Below are 24,749 nucleotides of genomic sequence, written 5' to 3' on the forward strand. Positions count from 1 at the left end.
GGGTCTGTGGATGGAGCCCGGCGTCAGAGCTTTGAGGCCGGCAGGATCCCACTTCCACAGAGCCCCCAAGGGGATGTGGAAGGAAAACAGCATGTCAGGCTCCAGCCCTGTACCAGCAATAGGTACCTCAACCTTACAACACCATCCAGGGGTGAGAAGGGAGCATGCTGGGGACACTATATGTGTCCTCTTTTCTTCCATCCGAACTAGTCAGCAGCTACTGCTGACCAAAATCTGTGGAGCTATGCATGGAATGTCTGACCTCCTTCGCACACAAAGCTAAAACTGGAGTACCCGTGATACCACGGGGGGGTAAAGCCAGAGGGGGAGGGGCCTTGCACTTTTAATGTAGTGCTTTGTGTGGCCTCCAGAGGGCAGTAGCTATACCCCAATCGTCTGGGTCTCCCAATAGAGCGCTGAAGAAACCCTTTTTTCCTTGAATAAATTTTTCCCAAAGTATAAACCTGTTTGCGCGGATGGATTACTAGTACTGGTTTTTTTCTTATTGTTTAATTAAATCGGGCAATAGAGGAGTTTTGCCCTCATTCCAGCAGTAACAGATAATTATGACTCTAGCGCTGGTTGTATCTGTATATTCTATACAGAGGTTTTAGTTCGTCTAAACACTGCAGATATTACTAAAACTGCTGATCCATGCAGATTGGTAATCGCTCACTGCAGCTGATCACCACCAACAAACCAATGCCAAATCGGCAAGAGTAGGATCATTTGCTCATGGAGGTCGGCTGGAGCTGATAAAGGTGCTGGCAGAAAAGCCTCCAGTCCCGGCAAAGCCTGTGTCTGCTCAGCAGAGAGTACGGGCAACCAGCGTTTAAGTGCCCTTATTTGCCCCTGGGCAAATCGTGTTTATATCTCTGGAGAACATGACACCTGAGGATGATGTGAGAGCGTTCCTCATGAATTTTGAGACCGCTGCAGAGTAAAGACCAGTGGGTGTTCATCAGCGAGGACCCCTAGAATGTGTACTTCGCATGATGCCAAACAACGCCCTGCAAGTTTACAGCTCAGCGGGTGCACACATGGACAATCCTGCCGGATAAATCGGTGAGATCACAGATGCACGATCCTATGTCGTGACTGCAGGACAAGTGGTGGAAAGGGTGGGGCCTGGACTGATTTGTTCAAGTCTTGCCTGTTTGGATACAATGGCGTGTGGGATAAGCAGTAACACATCAGCTAGTTGCCCTGGTGGAGTGATATCTAATTGCAGAAGACTATTGAGGGGCTAAGCTCCTACCCCAAAGCACCAGAAAACCTCTGATCTCGGCAAGACTTGCTAATTCAAAAGGGGTGAAAGACTTGTAAATGGGGTGCAGATACAGACAAGGCCATTGAAGCCCTAGAAGCCCTTTGTATGGCAGGGACATTGCTGACGCCATCATGGACGGGGTCATGTGGCTGCCAATTATCCACTAGTAGCTGGAGAGAGTCACTGTTTGCTGCTCCGGCCTACACCACCTTGCGGTCTCATTAAGTCGTAGTAGTAAAGGCTTTAATGCATGATGTGATTGTAACTTTCCTTTGCTTTGGCAACGTTGGGAAACCCTACAAACGTGTTTAACCAATGCAAATGTGTGTTGCTGACCTTATACGTTTAGGTGAACACATACAAACTGTTGGAATGACAATCTGGGGTTAAAGGGAACCTGTCAGGTCCAATACGCACCCAGAACCAGGAGCAGTTCTGGGTGTATGTTGCTAATCCCTGCCTAACCGTCCCTGTATACACTAGCATAGATAAAGAGATCTTTAGAAAAAGAATTTCTAAAGATTTTTTATCGTATGCTAATGAGCGAGGGACTAGTCCTCTGGGTGTTAGTTCCCCTGGCTAGTCAGCTCCATTAGCACGTTAGTACACCCCTGTGGGCGTGCTAACATGCTAATGATACGCAGCATCAGAGGATGATCACTCACCTCTCCGCTGCCATCACCGCCCAACACTGGATTTCGGCTCAGTGCACATGACCCTGGAGTTTGCGTCACACGCACTATGAAGCCGGGTGTACGTGTCCTGGCTTCAAACTGAAGTAGTGTACATGACCAAAACTCCGGGGTCATGCGCACTGAGCCGAAATCCAGTGTCGGGCGGTGATGGCAGCGGAGAGGTGAGTGATCATCCTGTGACGCTGCAGATTCATTAGCATGATCACACGCCCACAGGGGTGTACTAACATGCTAATGGGGCTGACTAGTCAGGGCAACTAACGCTTAGGGGACTAGTACCCTCGCTCATTAGCATACAGTAAAAGATATTTAGAAACGCTTTTCTAAAGATCCCTTTATCTATGCTACTGTATACAGGGATGGTTAGGCAGGGATTAGTAATATACACCCAGAACTGCTCGTGGGTCTAGCTGCATATTGCACCTGACCGGTTCCCTTTAACATGAGCTCTAGCTTAGGTGTTTGCAGGTATTATTGGTGAAGTCCTGTCTGAAATGTATCTCCATGACTTATCAGTCTAAAACAACAACTTTGGTGCAGCCCAACCAAGGACCCCATGTTATACCCATAAATGAGGAAGGATAAAAGTGACGCCCTTAGTAGAGGACACTTACACCAAGCCCAGGAGTCAGGCTACTAAAATAAGAACTTCAGGTCTGGTTACAAGGTTCTTGGTCCGTGCTGCTACAGTGGAAAGGTCCTGATGCAAAAAGTCAATTAGCGGGTACATCCGCCCGGGAGTCCCAAGCCCTATCAAAAGTTACCATGTGTTAACTAGGACACTTAGATTTAATGAGAACAGTGCTTCCATCCACAATGTTCACCAGTCCAGAGTTGCTGAATACTGACAGTCCGGACCAGCGGCATGGTCGCCTTCCTGGCCTGATTTCTTCACTTTCTGGTGCAGCATTGCCAGGATCCGCCATGCATCACAGAAGCGTTTACAAGCTTTAAAAGCAAAGTACTTGCAAGTGCTGCGCTCCTTCCCTAGGAGACCGGCCACCTCTGATACACAGCAGCGTTGGCCGGTAACTTAGGCAACAAACTATAGAATTAATAATCCCTCCATTTTTGACACTGGAGAGGATTATTAAGTGGTCAAATTAAAAGTTCCTGGCTTCCATAAGCAATTTGCAATGTTACCCGTTTATCGAGGTGAGACAGCCCCTTTAGTACATACCGCTCAGCCTGGTGTTGTCTGTGGGGTTACTCCACGTTTCCGCTATGGAGCTCTGGGCATCTTGGTTTCTGGCAGGGCTCTTTTTCTCGGCTATCGCCTTTTTGGGCCTTCTGGTGTCCACCTTCCTCTTCAGAGCTCCCCAGTGGTTGTTAGATGCGGCGTTTGTGACAGTCGCATTACTGCTTCTGCCTTTTTGCTTCGTACTACTGCTGGTAGAATTAAGTTTCTCCTTTTGTGCCTTGTTCCTGGTTTACAATTATATAAAACAACTTGTTAAGACTTTAGTTTTTAAAAAGCTCTGCTTTATAATTTGGATTTTATGCAGATCTCAAAGTGTCGTGGTTACAGATGTTTATTACATTTTTCCACAAACTGACAAGGATTATAGTGACTGTGTCCATGGAAGCGCTGTATACAGGGCTGGACCGGCCATCTGGAAAATGCTACCTGGGTCACATTGGACTGGTCCATATGGCTCCATAGTCCTCCACTTATTCTGGCAAGCAACAGATTACTAAAGGCTGGCGTAACGCAGGAGATGACACCAGGCACGGTGACGTCACTTCACTGAGCTACCTGCGCTGAGCAGGAGAACGCTGCCTCGGGTCTAGAAAGAAGTTCTTAGGAGGCAGAAAGCACCAGCAGTGCATGGGTATATAAAGGACCAAGAGAGGCGGTGTACTGCAAGATTTCGGCTGTATACAGAGGGGATAAAATGGAGTGATGTACTGCAGGATGAGGCTGTATACAGAGGGGATAAAATGGAGTGATGTACTACAGAAGGAGGCTGTATACAGAGGGATAAAATGGAGTGATGTACTGCAAGATTTCGGCTGTATACAGAGGGGATAAACTGGAGTGATGTACTGCAGGATCAGGCTGTATACAGAGGGGATAAAATGGAGTGATGTACTACAGAAGGAGGCTGTATACAGAGGGCTAAAATGGAGTGATGTACTACAGAAGGAGGCTGTATACAGAGGGATAAAATGGAGTGATGTACTGCAAGATTTCGGCTGTATACAGAGGGGATAAACTGGAGTGATGTACTGCAGGATCAGGCTGTATACAGAGGGGATAAAATGGAGTGATGTACTGCAGGATGAGGCTGTATACAGAGGGGATAAAATGGAGTGATGTACTGCAGGATGAGGCTGTATACAGAGGGGATAAAATGGAGTGATGCACTGCAGGATGAGGCTGTATACAGAGGGGATAAAATGGAGTGATGATCTGCAGGATGAGGCTGTATACAGAGGGGATAAAATGCAGTGATGTGCTGCAGGATGAGGCTGTATACAGAGGGGATAAAATGGAGTGATGCACTGCAGGATGAGGCTGTATACAGAGGGGATAAAATGGAGTGATGTACTGCAGGATGAGGCTGTATACAGAGGGGATAAACTGGAGTGATGTACTGCAGGATCAGGCTGTATACAGAGGGGATAAAATGGAGTGATGTACTGCAGGATGAGGCTGTATACAGAGGGGATAAACTGGAGTGATGTACTGCAGGATCAGGCTGTATACAGAGGGGATAAAATGGAGTGATGCACTGCAGGATGAGGCTGTATACAGAGGGGATAAACTGGAGTGATGTACTGCAAGATTTCGGCTGTATACAGAGGGGATAAAAGGAGTGATGTACTGCAGGATGAGGCTGTATACAGAGGGGATAAAATGGAGTGATGTACTACAGAAGGAGGCTGTATACAGAGGGATAAAATGGAGTGATGTACTGCAAGATTTCGGCTGTATACAGAGGGGATAAACTGGAGTGATGTACTGCAGGATCAGGCTGTATACAGAGGGGATAAAATGGAGTGATGTACTACAGAAGGAGGCTGTATACAGAGGGATAAAATGGAGTGATGTACTGCAAGATTTCGGCTGTATACAGAGGGGATAAACTGGAGTGATGTACTGCAGGATCAGGCTGTATACAGAGGGGATAAAATGGAGTGATGTACTGCAGGATGAGGCTGTATACAGAGGGGATAAAATGGAGTGATGTACTGCAGGATGAGGCTGTATACAGAGGGGATAAAATGGAGTGATGCACTGCAGGATGAGGCTGTATACAGAGGGGATAAAATGGAGTGATGATCTGCAGGATGAGGCTGTATACAGAGGGGATAAAATGCAGTGATGTGCTGCAGGATGAGGCTGTATACAGAGGGGATAAAATGGAGTGATGCACTGCAGGATGAGGCTGTATACAGAGGGGATAAAATGGAGTGATGTACTGCAGGATGAGGCTGTATACAGAGGGGATAAACTGGAGTGATGTACTGCAGGATCAGGCTGTATACAGAGGGGATAAAATGGAGTGATGCACTGCAGGATGAGGCTGTATACAGAGGGGATAAACTGGAGTGATGTACTGCAAGATTTCGGCTGTATACAGAGGGGATAAAAGGAGTGATGTACTGCAGGATGAGGCTGTATACAGAGGGGATAAACTGGAGTGATGTACTGCAGGATCAGGCTGTATACAGACGGGATAAACTGGAGTGATGTACTGCAGGATCAGGCTGTATACAGACGGGATAAACTGGAGTGATGTACTGCAGGATCAGGCTGTATACAGAGGGGATAAACTGGAGGGATGTACTGCAAGATTTCGGCTGTATACAGAGGGGATAAACTGGAGCGATGCACTGCAGGATGAGGCTGTATACAGAGGGGATAAAATGGAGTGATGCACTGCAGGATGAGGCTGTATACAGAGGGGATAAAATGGAGTGATGCACTGCAGGATGAGGCTGTATACAGAGGGGATAAAATGGAGTGATGTACTGCAGGATGAGGCTGTATACAGAGGGGATAAACTGGAGTGATGTACTGCAGGATCAGGCTGTATACAGAGGGGATAAAATGGAGTGATGCACTGCAGGATGAGGCTGTATACAGAGGGGATAAACTGGAGTGATGCACTGCAGGATGAGGCTGTATACAGAGGGGATAAACTGGAGTGATGTACTGCAAGATTTCGGCTGTATACAGAGGGGATAAAATGGAGTGATGTACTGCAGGATGAGGCTGTATACAGAGGGGATAAACTGGAGTGATGTACTGCAGGATCAGGCTGTATACAGACGGGATAAACTGGAGTGATGCACTGCAGGATCAGGCTGTATACAGAGGGGATAAACTGGAGGGATGTACTGCAAGATTTCGGCTGTATACAGAGGGGATAAACTGGAGCGATGCACTGCAGGATGAGGCTGTATACAGAGGGGATAAAATGGAGTGATGCACTGCAGGATGAGGCTGTATACAGAGAGGCTAAAATGGAGTGGTGTACTGCAGGAATCTGAAAACTGACATGCATTTGTATTCAGCCCCCTGTAGTCTGATGCCATTAAATAAAATCCTGAGTGGGCAATTGCCAATAGAAGTTAACTAATTAGCAAATGGAGTCCACCAGTGTGTAATGTATTCTATGTATAACTACAACTGTACTGTGAAGGCCTCAGAGGTTTGTGTGAGAATATTAGAGATCAATCAGCATCATGAAAACCAAGGAGCACAACAGACAGGTCAGGGATAAAGTTGTGGAGAAGAGTAAAGCAGGGTTAGTTAGGTTATAAAAAGAATAAGCTCAAGCTCTGAACTTTTCACAGAGCACTGTTCAATCAATCATCCAAAAGAAGGGAATTTTGTTTACTTACCGTAAATTCCTTTTCTTCTAGCTCTAATTGGGAGACCCAGACAATTGGGTGTATAGCTACTGCCTCCGGAGGCCACACAAAGTATTACACTTAAAAGTGTAAGGCCCCTCCCCTACTGCCTATACACCCCCCGTGGGATCACGGGTTCCTCAGTTTTAGTGCAAAAGCAAGAAGGAGGAAAGCCAATAAACTGGTTTAAGTAAATTCAATCCGAAGGAATATCGGAGAACTGAAACCATTCAACCTGAACAACATGTGTATACAAAAAAACAGGGGCGGGTGCTGGGTCTCCCAATTAGAGCTAGAAGAAAAGGAATTTACGGTAAGTAAACAAAATTCCCTTCTTCTTTGTCGCTCTATTGGGAGACCCAGACAATTGGGATGTCCAAAAGCAATCCCTGGGTGGGTAAAATAATACCTCATGATAGGGCCGTAAAAACGACCCTTTTCTACAGGTGGGCAATCGCCGCCTGAAGGACTTGTCTACCTAGGCTGGCGTCCGCCGAAGCATAGGTATGCACCTGATAATGCTTGGTAAAAGTGTGCAGACTCGACCAGGTAGCCGCCTGGCACACCTGCTGAGCCGTAGCCTGGTGCCGTAATGCCCAGGACGCACCCACGGCTCTGGTAGAATGGGCTCTCAGCCCTGAGGGAACCGGAAGCCCCGCAGAACGGTAGGCTTCAAGAATTGGTTCCTTAATCCACCGAGCCAGGGTGGATTTGGAAGCTTGCGACCCTTTACGCTGGCCAGCGACAAGGACAAAAAGTGCATCCGAGCGGCGCAGAGGAGCCGTGCGGGAAATGTAGATTCTGAGTGCTCTCACCAGATCCAACATATGCAAATCCTTTTCACATTGATGAACTGGACGAGGACACAAAGAAGGTAAGGAGATATCCTGATTGAGATGAAAGGGGGATACCACCTTAGGGAGAAACTCCGGAATCGGGCGCAGCACCACCTTATCCTGGTGAAATACCAGGAAGGGAGATTTGCATGACAGCGCTGCTAGCTCGGACACTCTCCGAAGAGACGTGACCGCTACAAGAAAAACCACTTTCTGAGAAAGGCGAGACAGGGAAACATCCCTCAAAGGCTCGAAAGGCGGCTTCTGAAGAGCAATTAGAACCCTGTTCAGATCCCAGGGCTCTAACGGCCGCTTGTAAGGAGGGACGATATGACAAACCCCTTGCAGGAACGTGCGTACCTGAGGAAGTCGTGCTAGGCGCTTCTGAAAAAATACAGATAGCGCAGAGACTTGTCCCTTAAGGGAGCCGAGCGACAGACCTTTTTCCAACCCGGATTGCAGGAAGGAAAGAAAAGTAGGCAAAGCAAATGGCCAGGGAGAAACTTCCTGAGCAGAGCACCAAGCTAAGAATATCTTCCACGTCCTGTGGTAGATCTTGGCAGAGGTTAGTTTCCTAGCCTGTCTCATGGTGGCAATGACCTCTTGAGATAATCCTGAAGACGCTAGGATCCAGGACTCAATGGCCACACAGTCAGGCTCAGGGCCGCAGAATTCTGATGGAAAAACGGCCCTTGAGACAGCAAGTCTGGCCGGTCTGGTAGTGCCCACGGTTGTCCTACCGTGAGATGCCACAGATCCGGGTACCACGACCTCCTTGGCCAGTCTGGAGCGACGAGGATGGCGCGGCGGCAGTCGGACCTGATCTTGCGTAGCACTCTGGGCAACAGCGCCAGAGGTGGGAACACATAAGGCAGCCGGAACTGCGACCAATCTTGAACTAAGGCGTCCGCCGCCAGAGCTCTGAGATCGTGAGACCGTGCCATGAAGGCCGGGACCTTGTTGTTGTGCCGGGACGCCATTAGGTCGACGTCCGGCCTCCCCCAGCGGCGACAAATTTCCTGAAACACGTCCGGGTGAAGAGACCATTCCCCTGCGTCCATACCCTGGCGACTGAGGAAATCTGCTTCCCAGTTTTCTACGCCCGGGATGTGAACTGCGGATATGGTGGATGCCGTGTCTTCCACCCACGTCAGAATCCGCCGGACTTCCTGAAAGGCTTGCCGACTGCGTGTCCCTCCTTGGTGGTTGATGTATGCCACCGCTGTGGAGTTGTCCGACTGAATTCGGATCTGCTTGCCTTCCAGCCACTGGTGGAAGGCTTGTAGGGCAAGATACACTGCTCTGATTTCCAGAACATTGATCTGAAGGGTGGACTCTTGCTGAGTCCACGTACCTTGAGCCCTGTGGTGGAGAAAAACTGCTCCCCACCCTGACAGACTCGCGTCCGTTGTGACCACCGCCCAGGATGGGGGTAGGAAAGACTTTCCTATTGACAATGAGGTGGGAAGAAGCCACCACTGAAGAGAATCCTTGGCCGCCTGAGAAAGGGAGACGTTCCTGTCTAGGGACGTCGACTTCCCGTCCCATTGGCGGAGAATGTCCCATTGTAGTGGACGCAGATGAAACTGCGCGAAAGGGACTGCCTCCATTGCTGCTACCATCTTCCCCAAGAAGTGCATGAGGCGTCTCAAGGGGTGCGACTGGCCCTGAAGGAGAGATTGCACCCCTGTCTGTAGTGAACGCTGTTTGTCCAGCGGAAGCATCACTATCGCTGAGAGTGTATGAAACTCCATGCCAAGGTATGTTATTGATTGGGTTGGGGTCAGATTTGACTTTGCAAAGTTGATGATCCACCCGAAACTCTGGAGAGTCTCCAGCGCAACGTTCAGGCTGTGTTGGCATGCCTCTTGAGAGGGTGCCTTGACAAGTAGATCGTCCAAGTAAGGGATCACAGAGTGACCCTGAGAGTGCAGGACTGCTACTACTGCTGCCATGACCTTGGTGAAGACCCTTGGGGCTGTCGCCAGACCGAAAGGCAGGGCTACGAACTGAAGGTGTTCGTCTCCTATAACGAAGCGTAGAAAACGCTGGTGCTCTGGAGCAATCGGCACGTGGAGATAAGCATCTTTGATGTCTATTGATGCTAGGAAATCTCCTTGAGACATTGAGGCGATGACGGAGCGGAGGGATTCCATCCGGAACCGCCTGGTTTTCACATGCTTGTTGAGCAGTTTTAGATCCAGAACAGGACGGAAAGACCCGTCCTTTTTTGGTACCACAAACAAATTGGAGTAAAAGCCGTGACCTTGCTCCTGAAGAGGAACAGGGATCACCACTCCTTCTGCCTTTAAAGAGCACACCGCCTGCAGAAGAGCATCCGCTCGGTTGGGAGGCGGAGAAGTTCTGAAGAATCGAGTTGGAGGACGAGAACTGAACTCTATCCTGTACCCGTGAGACAGAATGTCTCTCACCCAACGGTCTTTGACATGTGGCAGCCAAATGTCGCCAAAGCGGGAGAGCCTGCCACCGACAGAGGATGCGGAGAGAGGAGACCGAAAGTCATGAGGAAGCCGCCTTGGTAGCGGTTCCTCCGGCTGCTTTCTTTGGGCGTGACTGAGCCCGCCAAGAATCTGAGCTCCTCTGATCCTTTTGAGTCCTTTTGGACGAGGAGAATTGGGACCTGCCCGAGCCTCGAAAGGACCGGAACCTCGACTGTCCCCTTCTCTGTTGGGGTTTATTTGGTCTGGGCTGAGGTAAGGATGAATCCTTACCCTTGGACTGTTTAATGATTTCATCCAATCTCTCCCCAAACAGTCTGTCACCAGAAAATGGCAAACTGGTTAAGCACTTCTTGGAAGCAGAATCTGCCTTCCATTCCCTTAACAACAAGGCTCTGCGTAAAACCACGGAGTTGGCGGACGCCACTGCCGTACGGCTCGTAGAGTCTAGGACAGCATTAATAGCGTAAGACGCAAATGCAGACATTTGAGAGGTTAAGGACGCTACTTGCGGACCAGATGTACGTGTGACAGTGTCAACCTGCGCAAGACCAGCTGAAATAGCTTGGAGTGCCCATACGGCTGCGAATGCTGGAGCAAACGACGCGCCGATAGCTTCATAGATGGATTTCAACCAGAGTTCCATCTGTCTGTCAGTGGCATCTTTAAGTGAAGCCCCATCTTCCACTGCCACTATGGATCTAGCCGCAAGCCTGGAGATTGGGGGATCCACCTTTGAACACTGGGTCCAGCTCTTGACCACATCAGGGGGAAAGGGATAACGTGTATCCTTAAGACGTTTGGAGAAACGCTTATCCGGATAAGCGTGGTGTTTCTGGACTGACTCTCTAAAGTCAGAGTGGTCCAGAAAAGTACTCAATTTACGCTTGGGATACCTGAAATGGAATTTCTCCTGCTGTGAAGCTGACTCCTCCACTTAGGGGAGAAATATCCAACATTTTATTGATGGACGCTATGAGATCATTCACTATTGCGTCCCCATCAGGTGTATCCAGATTGAGAGCGGTCTCAGGATCAGAATCCTGATCAGCTACCTCTGCCTCATCATATAGAGAGTCCTCTTGCTGGGACCCTGACCAGTGTGATGAAGTCGAGGGTCGCTCATAGCGAGCTCGCTTAGGCTGTCTGGGACTGTCGTCCGTGTCAGAGCCATCACCCCGGGATGCATGGGACCCCCCCGGAGCACGGATTTGTTCCAAATGAGGGGGGCCAGGGAGCATTGAATCCACAGTGCCCATGGTCTGAGGTACCGGTCTGGACTGCAAAGTCTCAAGGATTTTAGTCATAGTCACAGACAATCTATCAGCAAAAACTGCAAACTCCGTCCCTGTCACCTGGACAGTGTTCACAGGTGGTTCTCCTTGGGCCACCTCTAGCAGAGGCCCCGGCTGAGCAAGTGCCACAGGGGCCGAACAATGCACACAATGGGGGTCAGTGGCACCAGACGGTAGAACAGCCGCACATGCGGTACAGGTAGCATAGAAAGCCTGTGTCTTGGCCCCCTTGCTTTTTGCAGACGACATGTTGTCTAGCAATCTAGGAGGGTATATAGCCAAGAATAGCGACCGTACAGTGCAATGTATAGAATACAAGCATATACAAATGAACACTTCAGCACAAGTGGTGTCAGCACCCGAGGTGCCGCTTACCGCCCGCTCCAAGCGGGTGTGTGGTCGCCAGAATCCCGTGTCTGGGTCTCCCAGAGCTTGTCTCCCCTCTGCACTGAGACTGCAAACAGGAATGGCTGCCAGCGTCCTGTGAAGAGGGGCGGGCCGTGGGCGTGCCCCAGACAAAGTGCGGGAAACTGTCGTCCCACTGTGCCCAGTGAGGGGGGTTGGAGTATGCTAAGCAGACTCCAGCCCTCGGCGCTGAAGTTCAGCACAGCGTCCCGCCCTTCCCCTGACTGGCAGGCCTGGGGGCGGGAACGAAACGGAACTAGGCCGCAAAAGCCGGGGACTCGATTTATAAGCGCGGCCGCCGTATAAGCGCGGCCAGCGCGGAAGTCCCCGGCGCACCACAAGTCCCAGCCGCGCCGCAGCGCTGCTGTAAAAACCGCCATCAGCGGCCGGCGCGGTAGTTCCTAACACATAAACTCACTCAGCAAGCTGCATTGAGTATAGCACAAGCGCCCCGCGCTGCTGCCCCCGGCGCACTAACACACCCAGCAATGCTGGTGTGTGTGTGCGCGATTTGTACGGGGACACAGAGTACCTTAATGTAGCAGGGCCCTGTCCCTGACGATACTCAGCTCCATGTCCAGCAGATCCCCAGGGCTGTGGACGGAGCACGGTCTCCTGTGCCTGGAGACCGATAGGATCCCACTTCACCCAGAGCCCTAAGGGGATGGGGAAGGAAAGCAGCATGTGGGCTCCAGCCTCCGTACCCGCAATGGGTACCTCAACCTTAACAAACACCTCCGACAAAAGTGGGGTGAGAAGGGAGCATGCTGGGGGCCCTAGTATGGGCCCTCTTTTCTTCCATCCGACAAAGTCAGCAGCTGCTGCTGACTAAACAGTGGAGCTATGCGTGAATGTTAGCCTCCTTCGCACAAAGCATGAAAACTGAGGAGCCCGTGATCCCACGGGGGGTGTATAGGCAGAAGGGGAGGGGCCTTACACTTTTAAGTGTAATACTTTGTGTGGCCTCCGGAGGCAGTAGCTATACACCCAATTGTCTGGGTCTCCCAATAGAGCGACAAAGAAATGGAAGACGTATGTCACAACTACAAACCTACCAAGACATGGCCGTCCACCGAAACGGACATCCCAAGCTTGGAGAGCACTGATAAGAGAAGCAGCCAAAGAGACCCATAGTCACTGGAGGAGCTGCAGAGATCACAGCTCAGGGGGAGAATCTGACCACAGGATGACTATTAGTCATGTACGCCACAAATTAGGCCTTTATGGAAGAGGGGCAAGAAGAAAGACATTTCTGAAAGCCATAACAAGGCCTGTTTGCACAAAGTCATGTAGAGGACACAGCAACCATGTGGAGGAACGTGATCTGGTTGATGAGACCAAAGGAGATCTTTTTGGAATAAATGCAAAACTCTGTGTGGCAGAAAATCAACATTTCACATCACCTTGAAACCATCCCCACCTTCACACATGGTGGTGGCAGCATCCTCTGGATGTGCAAAGCTGGAGCGACAGACCCCAAAAGACCTGCAGCAGTAATTGCAGCAAAAGGTGGTCCTACAAAGTATTAACTGAATACAAGTTCACGTCACAATTTTCAGGTTTATATATTCATAAAATGAAAAAAAAAAAGCTGGTGAAGTTTCCTTTACATTTCACAAATACTACTTTGTGTTGGTATACTACACAAAATCCCTATAAAATACAATTAAGCTTGTAAAAGTGTAAAAAAATGTGGAAAAGTTAATTGGGGTATGGATACTTTTGCAAGGCACTGTACATAGGGAGGATAAAAGGAGAGCTATATTGCAAAATGGGGCTGTAGATTGGGGAGGAAGGGCTGATATGAGTGACATACTGCAGTGATGTCTACAGATCAGAGGAGTGATATACTGTAATAATGTCTACAGATGAAATGAGTGATATACGGCAATAATGTCTACAGATGAGTGGAGTGATATACTGCAATCATGTCTACAGATGAGAAAAGTGATATACTGCGATAATGTCTACAGATGAGAGGAGTGATATACTGCAATAATGTCTACAGATGAGTGGAGTGATATACTGCGATAATGTCTACAGATGAGAGTGATATACTGCAATCATGTCTACAGATGAGAAAAGTGATATACTGCGATAATGTCTGCAGATGAGAGGAGTGATATACTGCAATCATGTCTACAGATGAGAGGAGTAATATACTGCAATCATGTCTACAGATGAGAGAAGTGATATACTGCACAAATGTCTACAGATGAGAGGATATACTTTGATAATGTCTACAGATGAGTGGAGTGATATACTGCGATAATGTCTACAGATGAGAGTGATATACTGCAATCATGTCTACAGATGAGAAAAGTGATATACTGCGATAATGTCTGCAGATGAGAGGAGTGATATACTGCAATAATGTCTACAGATGAGAGGAGTGATATACTGCAAACATGTCTACAGATGAGAGAAGTGATATACTGCACAAATGTCTACAGATGAGAGGAGTGATATACTTTGATAATGTCTACAGATGAGTGGAGTGATATACTGTGATAATGTCTACAGATGAGAGGAGTGATATACTGCAATCATGTCTACAGATGAGAGGAGTGATATACTGCAATCATGTCTACAGATGAGAGGAGTGATATACTGCAATAATATCTACAGATGAGAGGAGTGATATACTGCAATAATATCTACAGATGAGAGGAGTGATATAGTGTAAGATTGGAGCTGAGCAGTGGGGGCTGATATGAAAGATAAACTCAAAGATGGAGCTGCAGTGTGAAGTACGCGTGACGTTATACTGGGCCGACTAGTGAAGAAAAGAGCCAAAGATTTTGGTAGGTACGAGGGTGTTTGCAGTGGTCTGGTCCGTAGGTCACAACTATTGAACTGTCCGCTAAACCAGGGTCCTGTAAATCGTTTTGCTGAACTCTAGAGGGGTGTGATCTCTTTTTACAATTAAATCTATGCTGGAGGGGACTGGAAAGAATGGAGTGATGTTATTTAAATGGGACTGTATGTATGTAGGAGGAAGCTGCATGTGGGAAAGCTGATCAGTGGGGGTACAATACCTACCCAATATTGATGAGTGATCCTAAGGCTAGGTCATCAATATCCAAGTCTCGGACAACCCCTCAGACATTGACAATGGCACTTAAATGTTTAATCGACATTGCTTGAAGCAAAAAACGTTATACGAGGATGTCGGCGGTGTAACACAGCCAGCATCTTCCCAGTATAGAGTAGGATTAGGACGATGGTTTCTGGTGTACAAGACACCGACAGTGCTATCTGGGGCTGCTCTGTTGGCTGCTCGGGGTGTCATGGACTCAGCTCCTGAGCCTGACTGTGGCGTACAGTTACGTCATGGTGCACAAAGGCGTTAAATAACCAAATATACATTAGAATAAAAAGAATTAGAACACGACCAATCCACTAACCTCTCTTCCACCTCGCAGAAGAATCTGACATAGCTCTTCCAATCCTCCGGAAACCCATCCAAGAATTTAATGATCAGCCATGGCGGATACCCTGACATAACAGACGTTATCAGAAATCGCTCTTCCTTCAGACACTTTTCCCCCTTTGCTCGCTGCCCGTTCACATACCGACATGGTTCATGGTTTCTGTATCCATGTCTCCTATGAGCTGGTACACGCGACCCGTCAAGGTTTTTAATTTGTCGCTCTGGATTCGGTCTACTATGACATTACTGTGCCAGTAGAGAGAGGTCGAGTCCCTGCAACACGGAGAAAGAAAGACGGGACAAAAAAAAAATTGTGCTAAAGATTACAAAATGTATAAAAAGGATGAGGACTGGGGGAGTCCTAAACATAACCGGGGGTCATTAACTGGTTGAAAATGAACAGTACAGACCAAAAGTTTGGACACACTTCTCATTCAAAGAGTTTGCTTTATTTTCATGACTCTGAAAATTGTAGATTCACATTGAAGGCATCAAAACTATGATTTAACACATGTGGAACGAAATACTTAACAAAAAAGTGTGAAACAACTGAAAATGTGTCTTTATTCTAGGTTCGTCAAAGTAGCCACCTTTTGCTTTGATTACTGCTCTGCGCACTCTTGGCATTCTCTTGATGAGCTTCAGGAGGTAGTCACCGGAAATGGTCTTCACTTCACAGGTGTGCCCTGTCAGGTTTAAGTGGGATTTCATGCCTTATAAATGGGGTTGGGACCACCAGTTGTGTTGTGCAGAAGTCTGGTGGATACACAGCTGATAGTCCTACTGAATAGACTGTTAGAATTTGTATTATGGCAAGAAAAAAAGCAGCTAAGTAAAGAAAAACTAGTGGCCATCAGGAGGTTAGATGAGATCATGACAATCTGTGACGATCTCCTGCACTCCTGACGTCAGCGCTGTCACTGACTTCTATGCCCGCCCTGTTCTCAGCAGTATTGTGGGAGCCTGTGACGTCACCGCTAGTGACAGTCTCGGGCCGCCTGCGAGACATGACATGAGAACGTGGCGGGCATAGAAGGCAGTGACAGCGCTGACGTCAAGAGTGCAGGAGATAGTCACAGCAGGTAATGATCTCATCTAACCTCCTGACACCAGCGCTCATCATCCCCACGGCTGCCCGCACTGCAGTGTGAGAAGCTGCTGATACCGCAGTGCGGGCAGACACTGACACACTGCAGTGCGGGCAGTCGCAGGGACCAGGACACAGATTGCACGGGCACCCGACGGAGTTCACATGGAAGTGCTTCTGTGTGGCTTCCAGGGATTTTGCGGGCCCATTGACTTGTATTGAGTCACGGTCCGTTATTACGGAACAGAATAGGACATGTTCCATAATAACAGCGGACATACGGCATCTCATCAGTGCTTTCAAATGTATCGGCATCAGATGCCGATACATTTGAATGAGCGATCCTGAGCAGGGGGTCCGATGCTGGCGGTGACACCGTGGGCAGACGCCGCCAGGCCCCTCCCCTCAGCTCACAGACCCCACAGCAGTGCCAGGGGAGGTTGCGGGGAGAGTAAAGGGTGCGGGGGAATGTGTGGGAGGGTGCAGGGAAGGGAGGCGGGGACTCCACGCACTGTACCCACCCAGCAGGGCGGCAACATGCTGTTCCCAGATTTGCATGTCAACATGTTGACATGAAATGACCGGAAGCAGCAAAATCGCGGCAGGAGTGGTCACATGACCACTCTGAGCCGGGGGAGAGGGGCTGACAGCAGGGCAGGTAAGTGGTCACTATCTACTTACCTGCCCCAATGTAGAGCAATAGGGAAATAATAAAAGAAAAAGCCAAAATAAGCCGGATAACCCCTTTAAGAGGAGACTTTGTGCAGCAGGCCTTTGTAAAATAGCTGCTAGGAAACCACTGCTAAGGACAGACAAGTTTAGGAGACCTGTTTGGGCTAAAGAACACAAGGAATGGACATTAGACCAGTGGAAATCTGTGCTTTGGTCTGATCAGCCCAAATCTGAGATCTTTGGATCCAACTACCGTGTCTTTGTAGAAAAGGTGAACGGATGGACCTACATGTCTGGTTCCCACCGTGAAGCATGGAGGAGGAGGTGTGATGGTGTGGGGGTGCTTTGCTGGTGACACTGTTGGGGATTTATTCAAAATTGAAGGCATACAGAACCAGCATGGCTACCACAGCATCTTGCAGCGGCATGCTATTCCATCGGGTTTGCGTTTAGTTGGACCATCATTTATTTTTCGTTTAATATTTCTTAATTGTTTTCAAGAAAAATTATATAACAAAGCATGAATTTAGATAATTTTGTAGTGCCCGGTTTTACAGAATATGGAAAAGTTGCAGTTTGGTCTGGGCATTTAAATCTTATACAGCATATACTACAGTGAACTTTATCGTAGGTCTTACAAGAAAAATTCTTCATAACATCCTTAATGACATCTTATCCCAAGTATATATCAATCGTTTATCTTTTGTTCTATTTAATATGTAGATGCCAATATCATTCTGTATAATCTTGCCATATATTTCAACAAGTAAACCTATGTACACTAATTAGATAAGCAAGAGAAGGAAAAGAGGGGAAAGAAAGAAAAGCAAGGGATGAAAGGAGAAGAAGAGGGAGAAAGAGAAGAGAAAGAAGGAAAACACGAGAAAGAGAGAAGGGGAGATTCTGTAGGGTTCTGTGACGTCGCACCACACCACCCTCCCATCAGGAGGGCCACTTCGCCCCGCCAAACATCAGTGTGGCAGCGTGCCCGTGTGTAACCAGGATTGGAATTGTTGTGTTTCTCTGAATTGAAGCCACGGATACCAGGTGGAAAAGCATAGTGAGTCTCTCCCTTCATCAAATGCTCTTATCTCTTCCAAACGTCTCAGGGCATCCATAGCCCCCACCCAGTCTGCTCTTCTCAATGTATAAGTGGACCTCCAATGTTTCGGTATGATCTGTCTCATTGAGATCATGAAGTATGAGAGCAGACCTCTCTTCGCCTTAGAGATTGCCCCCCCGTACATTGAGAAGAGTGCCACTTCCGGCGAGGGTGTCACTCCCACTTGATGTAAATGATTATAGAGAGCAAAGACGTCTTCCCATAATCCCTGGACAAGACCACCAAACATGTAACATTGTGCCCACAGAGGACTGACACCTCCAGCAAGTGTCTGAGACCTCTGGAAACATTCTGTGGAGCCTGGCGGGTGTCCTGTACCACCATGCGAGGATTTTATAGTTGAGTTCCTGCATTCTACATGAGATGGTGGATTTGTGTGTTAGGTTAAAGGACTTATACCACTGTTCTTTGGAAAAAGTCTTTCTCAGTTCTGACTGCCATTGCCCTACATACTCGGGCAGGTCCCCCCCGTCCCTCCAGACACTGTTATGTTGTAGATTATCGAGACTGTGTGGGGAGGTGTTTCTCGAAGGAAACATAATCTGTCAAATGGAGTTAAGTCCTTATGCATCTCAGATCTCGGAGATAGAGAGTCTACAAAGCTACGTAGTTGTAAGTATTGAAACCAATGACTTGGCTCTCTTGGCCGGTCATCTAGCAAGGACATCAGTGGTCTGCAACCCTGTTGAGTAATGACATCTTTAACACGTGGGATCCTTCCCGTTGGCATTGAAATCAAGCTGGGACGGATTTCGTGAAGCCAGCATTGGAATGCAGGGTTGCCCACCAGTGGTGTCATAGGGCCCGGTTCCCCTGTCAGCCTATATCGCCTATTGGCCCTCCTCCATGCAGTAGCCAGAGACAAAGAGAATTGGGGAAATTCCCAGGGTCTCCAAGTTGATTCTAGATGATAACCAGAAGATTCCCTGCGTCATGGTTGCGTGAAGATCACATTCAATCTCTACCCACAATTTTCTGTCCCTGTTATGGAGGAGATCCAGTATTCAATTGCCCACCGACGCCGCATGGTACGCTTTAAAATCAGGTAGCCCCACCCCTCCGCCCCAGCGAGACCTGTTCAACATGGAGTATTTCAGTCGGGGTCTGGTACCTCGCCATACAAAATTGCTGATCATCTTTTTTAACTTGAGGAAGAAGTTTTCTCCTAGATTCAATGGGATTGTTTGGAACATATATAGTATTTTGGGTAGGACATCCATTTTAATTGTATTGACTCTGCCAAACCACGAGATGGGGAGGTTATGCCAAGCCGTGAGGTCATTTTGTATGTTTTTTAAAAGGTCTGGAAAATTATGTTCATATAGGTCTTGGTGTTTAGAAGGTATCCTGATACCCAAATATTTTATGCAATTGCTGTTCCACTTAAAGGGAAAAACGGGTTTGAGGGCATCCTCTTCCACCGACGGTAGCAATACGTTTAGGATCTGTTTTTTGTAGGTTTACTTTAAAGTTGGAGAGTCCACCAAAAGTCTCAAACTCCTGTAGTATGGCGGGTAAGCTAATCCTTGGTTGTGTCACATATATCAGGAGGTCATCTGCAAACAGTGCCAGTTTATGAGACGTTGGTCCTATCTGTAACCCCTTTATCGAGGGGTTTTTCCTAAGCGCGTTTGCCAGGGATTCCATTACCAAAATGTATAGGTATAGTGATAGAGGGCATCCCTGTCTGGTGCCATTTCCAATATTGAATGGGGTTGACAGGCGTCCGTTCACGCCCACTTGTGCCGTTGGTTCACGGTATAGGGCCTTTACCCATTGTAGTAAGCGCGAACGGACGCCAATTGCCTGCAGCGTGGCTTCTAAAAAGCCCCAATGGACTCTGTCAAATGCTTTTTCGGCATCGACTGTCAAGAGGCACATTGGAGTCTGGCGTTGTCGGGCTTGGGCTACCAAAGACAGGGTTCTGATTGTATTATCACGCGCCTCCCTCCCTGGAACAAATCCTACCTGGTCTTTGTGTATCAGCTTGGGAATGTAGGGGCCTAATCTCAAAGCTATCATTTTAGAGTATAGTTTAATATCCACGTTTATTAATGAGATAGGTCTGTAATTGGCGCAAGTTAGTGGATCCCTGCCAGGTTTTGGGATTACTGTTATTCGGGCTTGAAGTGTTTGTTTAGGGAACTGGCATGTTTTTGTTATGGAGTTAAAGGCTTTCAACATTATAGAGCTACAGGCTTCTCCACATATTTTGTAGAACCGGGGAGTAAACCCGTCGGGGCAAGGACTTTGGCCAACTTTAAGGGCTTTAATAGCATCACCTAGTTCAGTGTCTGAGAAATCCTCTTCTAGGCTCTCAGCCTCTGTATCCTCAAGAGGGTCTGGTGCATATTTATTGAGGTATTCTAAGATGTTATGGTGTCTCATGTCAGATAATGGGGCATGTGGAGTTGGGATGTTGTAAAGTTTTGCATAGTAGGTTCTAAATTCTTCTAGTATGTCAGGGGTGGAGTGGATCTGAGTTCCTGTCTGTGAGTTTAGCGAGAGTATTGGAGTTTGTGCATATCTGGGATGTAGGGTTCTGGCCAGTAATCGTCCACTTTTATCTCTGGACCATCATTTATTTTTCAACAGGGCAATGACCCCAAACACACCTAAAAAGCTAAACCTTTTGTACTTTTCAATCTATATCACTTTTTTTTTTTTTTTTTGTGCGGCAAGTTGTAGTTTTGAATAGCGCCATTCATTTTGCCATATATTGTATGGGAGGATGAAAAGACAAAAACAAAACCCTGCAATTCTGTTCTGGGGTCCTGTTTTTCCAGCATGCATTGTGCAGTTAATCTAACCAAATGGCATAATGGATTTACCCAATCAGTAAGATTATTGAGATGCCAAAATTTGTCCAGCTTATTTTCTCAGCAGTGGACAATGAAAAAAAAACAAAAAACAAAAAAAAAAAAAGAGAATTTTGTTTACTTACCGTAAATTCTTTTTCTTATAGTTCCGTATTGGGAGACCCAGACATTGGGTGTATAGCTTCTGCCTCCGGAGGACACACAAAGTACTACACTCAAAAGTGTAGCTCCTCCCTCTGAGCTTATACACCCCCTGGAGAACCAGATCTAGCCAGTTTAGTGCAAAAGCTGAAGGAGAATAGCCACCCACAAGTAAAAACAGAGCAAGAACCGGAACAACCGGAGACTCTGTCCACGACAACAACCGGTAATAACACGCGGAACAAGAAACTGCCAACAGGCAACAGGGAGGGTGCTGGGTCTACCAATACGGAACTATAAGAAAAAGAATTTACGGTAAGTAACAAAATTCTCTTTTTCTTTATCGTTCCTATGGGAGACCCAGACATTGGGACGTCTCAAAGCAGTCCATGGGTGGAAATAAACGGAAAAACTAAGAAGTAGGCGGAGCCTAACTTCACAAATGGGCGACAGCCGCCTGAAGGATGCGTCTGCCCAAGCTCGCATCTGCCGAAGCATGAGCATGCACTTGGTAGTGCTTTGAAAAGGTATGCAGGCTAGTCCAAGTGGCAGCCTGACAGACTTGCTGAGCCGTAGCCTGAAAGCCCAAGAGGCACCGACAGCTCTGGTCGAGTGTGCCTTGATCCCCGGCGGGGGAGGCACCTGAGAACACTGGTAGGCATCCGAAATGGTCGACCTAATCCAACGGGCTAAGGTCGGCTTAGAAGCAGAGAGGCCCTTACGCCGACCTGTGGTTAGCACAAAAAGAGAGGTGCACCGCCTAAGAGCAGCGGTGCGAGACACATAGATCCGGAGAGACGGCACCAGATCCAGAGTTTGCAACGCTTTTTTAAAGCGATGAACAGGAGCCGGACAAAAGGAAGGTAGGGTAATGTCCTGGTTAAGGTGGAAAGGAGAAACCACCTTAGGGAGAAAGTCCAGAGTCGGACGAAGAACCACCTTGTCTTGATGAAAAACCAAAAAAGGTGACTCCGAAGAGAGCGCAGCCAAATCGGAGACTCTCCTGAGGGAAGTTATGGCCAGTAGAAAGACCACTTTCTGTGAAAGACGAAACAAAGAAACCTCCCTAAGAGGCTCAAAGGGGGGGTTTCTGCAAAACCGTGAGAAAAAAATTGAGGTCCCAGGGATCCAAGGGCCGCCGGGTAAGGTGGAATGATGTGAGACGCGCCCTGCATGAAGATGCGGACCTGAGCCAGCCGGGTGATACGCCGCTGCAACAGCACTGACAGAGCCGAGACTTGTCCCTTGAGAGAGTTGAGGGACAGTCCCAGCTGCAGACCGGACTGTAGAAAGGACAGAAGGGTCAGCAAGGAAAAAGGCCAAGGAGGATGGCCGGAAGAGCGACACCAGGACAGGAAAATTTTCCAAGTCCTGTGATAGATCTTGGCAGAGGAAGACTTACGGGCCCGAGTCATAGTGGAGATGACTTCAGGGGGGATACCAGAAGCTGTCAAGATCCAGGACTCAAGAGCCACGCCGTCAATCTGAGAGCCGCAGAATTCTGGCGGAAAAACGGACCTTGTGAGAGAAGGTCTGGACGGTCCGGAAGATGCCACGGCACCTCTACGGACAGATGGAGCAGGTCTGGGTACCAAGCTCGCCTGGGCCAGTCCGGAGCAATGAGGATGACTCGACGGCCCTCCATTCTGATCTTGCGCAGAACTCTGGGCAAGAGAGCTAGAGGGGGAAACACGTAGGACAGACGAAACTGGGACTAGTCTTGAACCAGAGCGTCCGCGGCGAATGCCTGAGGATCGTGGGAGCGAGCCACGTAAACCGGAACCTTCTTGTTAGGACGGGATGCCATTAGGTCCACGTCCGGAGTGCCCCACTTGCGGCAGATTGACTGAAACACTGCCGGATGCAGGGACCACTCGCCACTGTCCACGGTTTGACGGCTGAGATAATCTGCCTCCCAGTTTTCCACGCCTGGGATGTGGACTGCGGATATGGTGGACTTGGAGTCCTCCGTCCATTGAAGGATGCGTTGCACCTCCAACATTACCAGGCGGCTGCGTGTCCTACCAGGCGGCTGCGTGTCCCGCCTTGGTGATTGATGTAGGCAACCGCTGTCGCGTTGTCTGACTGGACTCGGATGTGCTTGCCCGCCAATAGGTGGTGAAAAGCTAGGAGAGCCAGAAGTACGGCGATGGTTTCCAGCACATTGATCGAGAGGGCTGACTCGGACGGAGTCCAAGTGCCCTGTGCTCGGTGGTGGAGACATACCGCTCCCCAGCCGGATAGACTGGCATCCGTGGTGAGTATCACCCAGGACGGGGCCAGGAAGGAGCGTCCCTGAGACAGAGAGAGGGGCCGAAGCCACCACTGAAGAGAGCTCCTGGTCAGTGGCGACAGAGCCACTAACCTGTGCAAGGAGGAAGGCCGCTTGTCCCAACAGCGGAGAATGTCCAGCTGCAGTGGACGCAGATGGAACTGGGCAAAGGGAACAGCCTCCATTGACACCACCATCTGACCCAGCACCTGCATCAGGTGCCTGATGGAATAACGGCGGGGCCTCAGCAGAGAGCGCACCGCCAGTTGGAGGGACTGCTGTTTGATTAAGGGCAACTTCACAAGTGCCGGCAGAGTCTCGAACTGCATCCCTAGGTACGTGAGCCTCTGGGTCGGAGTCAGAGTGGATTTGGGCAGATTGACAAGCCACCCGAATTGAGCTAGAGTGGCGAGAGTGAGCGAGACACTTTGCTGACAGTCTGCGCTGGGTGAAGCCTTGACTAGAAGGTCGTCCAGGTAAGGAATCACTGCCAACCCCTGGAGGTGCAGAACCGCAACCACTGCTGCCATGACCTTGGTGAATACCCGAGGGGCCGTGGCTAACCCAAAGGGAAGAGCCACGAATTGGAAATGTTCCTCTCCGATTGCAAAACGTAGCCAACGCTGGTGTGAAACTGCAATTGGCACATGCAGATAGGCATCTCTGATGTCAATGGATGCCAGGAAATCCCCTTGGGTCATTGAGGCAATGACTGACCGCAGAGACTCCATGCGAAAATGCCGCACCTGAACATGCTTGTTGAGAAGCTTGAGATCCAGGATGGGCCGGAAGGAACCGTCCTTTTTGTGGACTAGGAAGAGATTTGAGTAGAAACCTCTGAACCGTTCCCGGGCGGGAACCGGTACAATTACTCCGTTGGCCTGCAAGGATGCCACGGCCTGAGAGAAGGCGGCGGCCTTGGAGCAGGGGGGAGTTGACAGAAAAAACCTGTCTGGCGGGTTGGAAGAGAATTCTATCCTGTAGCCGTGGGAGATGATATCCCGCACCCACTGATCGGAGACGTGTTGAAACCACGCGTCGCCAAAGTGGGAGAGCCTGCCACCGACTAAGGACGTTGCTGGCGCGGACAGATAGTCAAGAGGAGGCTGCCTTAGTGGCAGCAGCTCCTGCGGTCTTCTGTGGACGCGCTTTTGTGCGCCAGTTGGATTTTTGGTCCTTGGCTGAGTTAGTGGACGAGGCCGAGGGCTTAGAGGACGACCAACTGGAGGAACGAAAGGAACGAAACCTCGACTGATTCCTGCCCTGGACAGGTTTCCTGGTTTTGGTTTGTGGCATGGAAGTACTCTTCCTGCCAGTAGCTTCCTTAATAATTTCATCCAGCTGTTCACCGAACAGCCTGGACCCAGCAAAAGGGAGTC

The 24,749-nt window shown here is 48.8% G+C and overlaps 1 protein-coding gene across 1 annotated transcript in view; it reads right to left on the bottom strand.

Annotated features, from left to right (window-relative positions):
• The window catches only part of MIS18BP1 (MIS18 binding protein 1), a 173,332-nt gene that overhangs the window by 107,338 nt on the left and 41,245 nt on the right, over positions 1-24,749 (bottom strand). Inside the window, exons 5-7 of the mRNA XM_075330177.1 lie at positions 15,399-15,529; positions 15,231-15,321; positions 3,146-3,390 (exon numbers count right to left, since the gene is read on the bottom strand). Coding sequence (XP_075186292.1) covers positions 3,146-3,390; positions 15,231-15,321; positions 15,399-15,529 — 467 coding nt within the window. The remainder of the gene's footprint in view (positions 1-3,145; positions 3,391-15,230; positions 15,322-15,398; positions 15,530-24,749) is intronic.

The sequence above is a fragment of the Anomaloglossus baeobatrachus genome, chromosome 12, assembly GCF_048569485.1.
Source record: "Anomaloglossus baeobatrachus isolate aAnoBae1 chromosome 12, aAnoBae1.hap1, whole genome shotgun sequence".
In the NCBI taxonomy this organism is placed as follows: Eukaryota; Metazoa; Chordata; class Amphibia; order Anura; family Aromobatidae; genus Anomaloglossus; species Anomaloglossus baeobatrachus.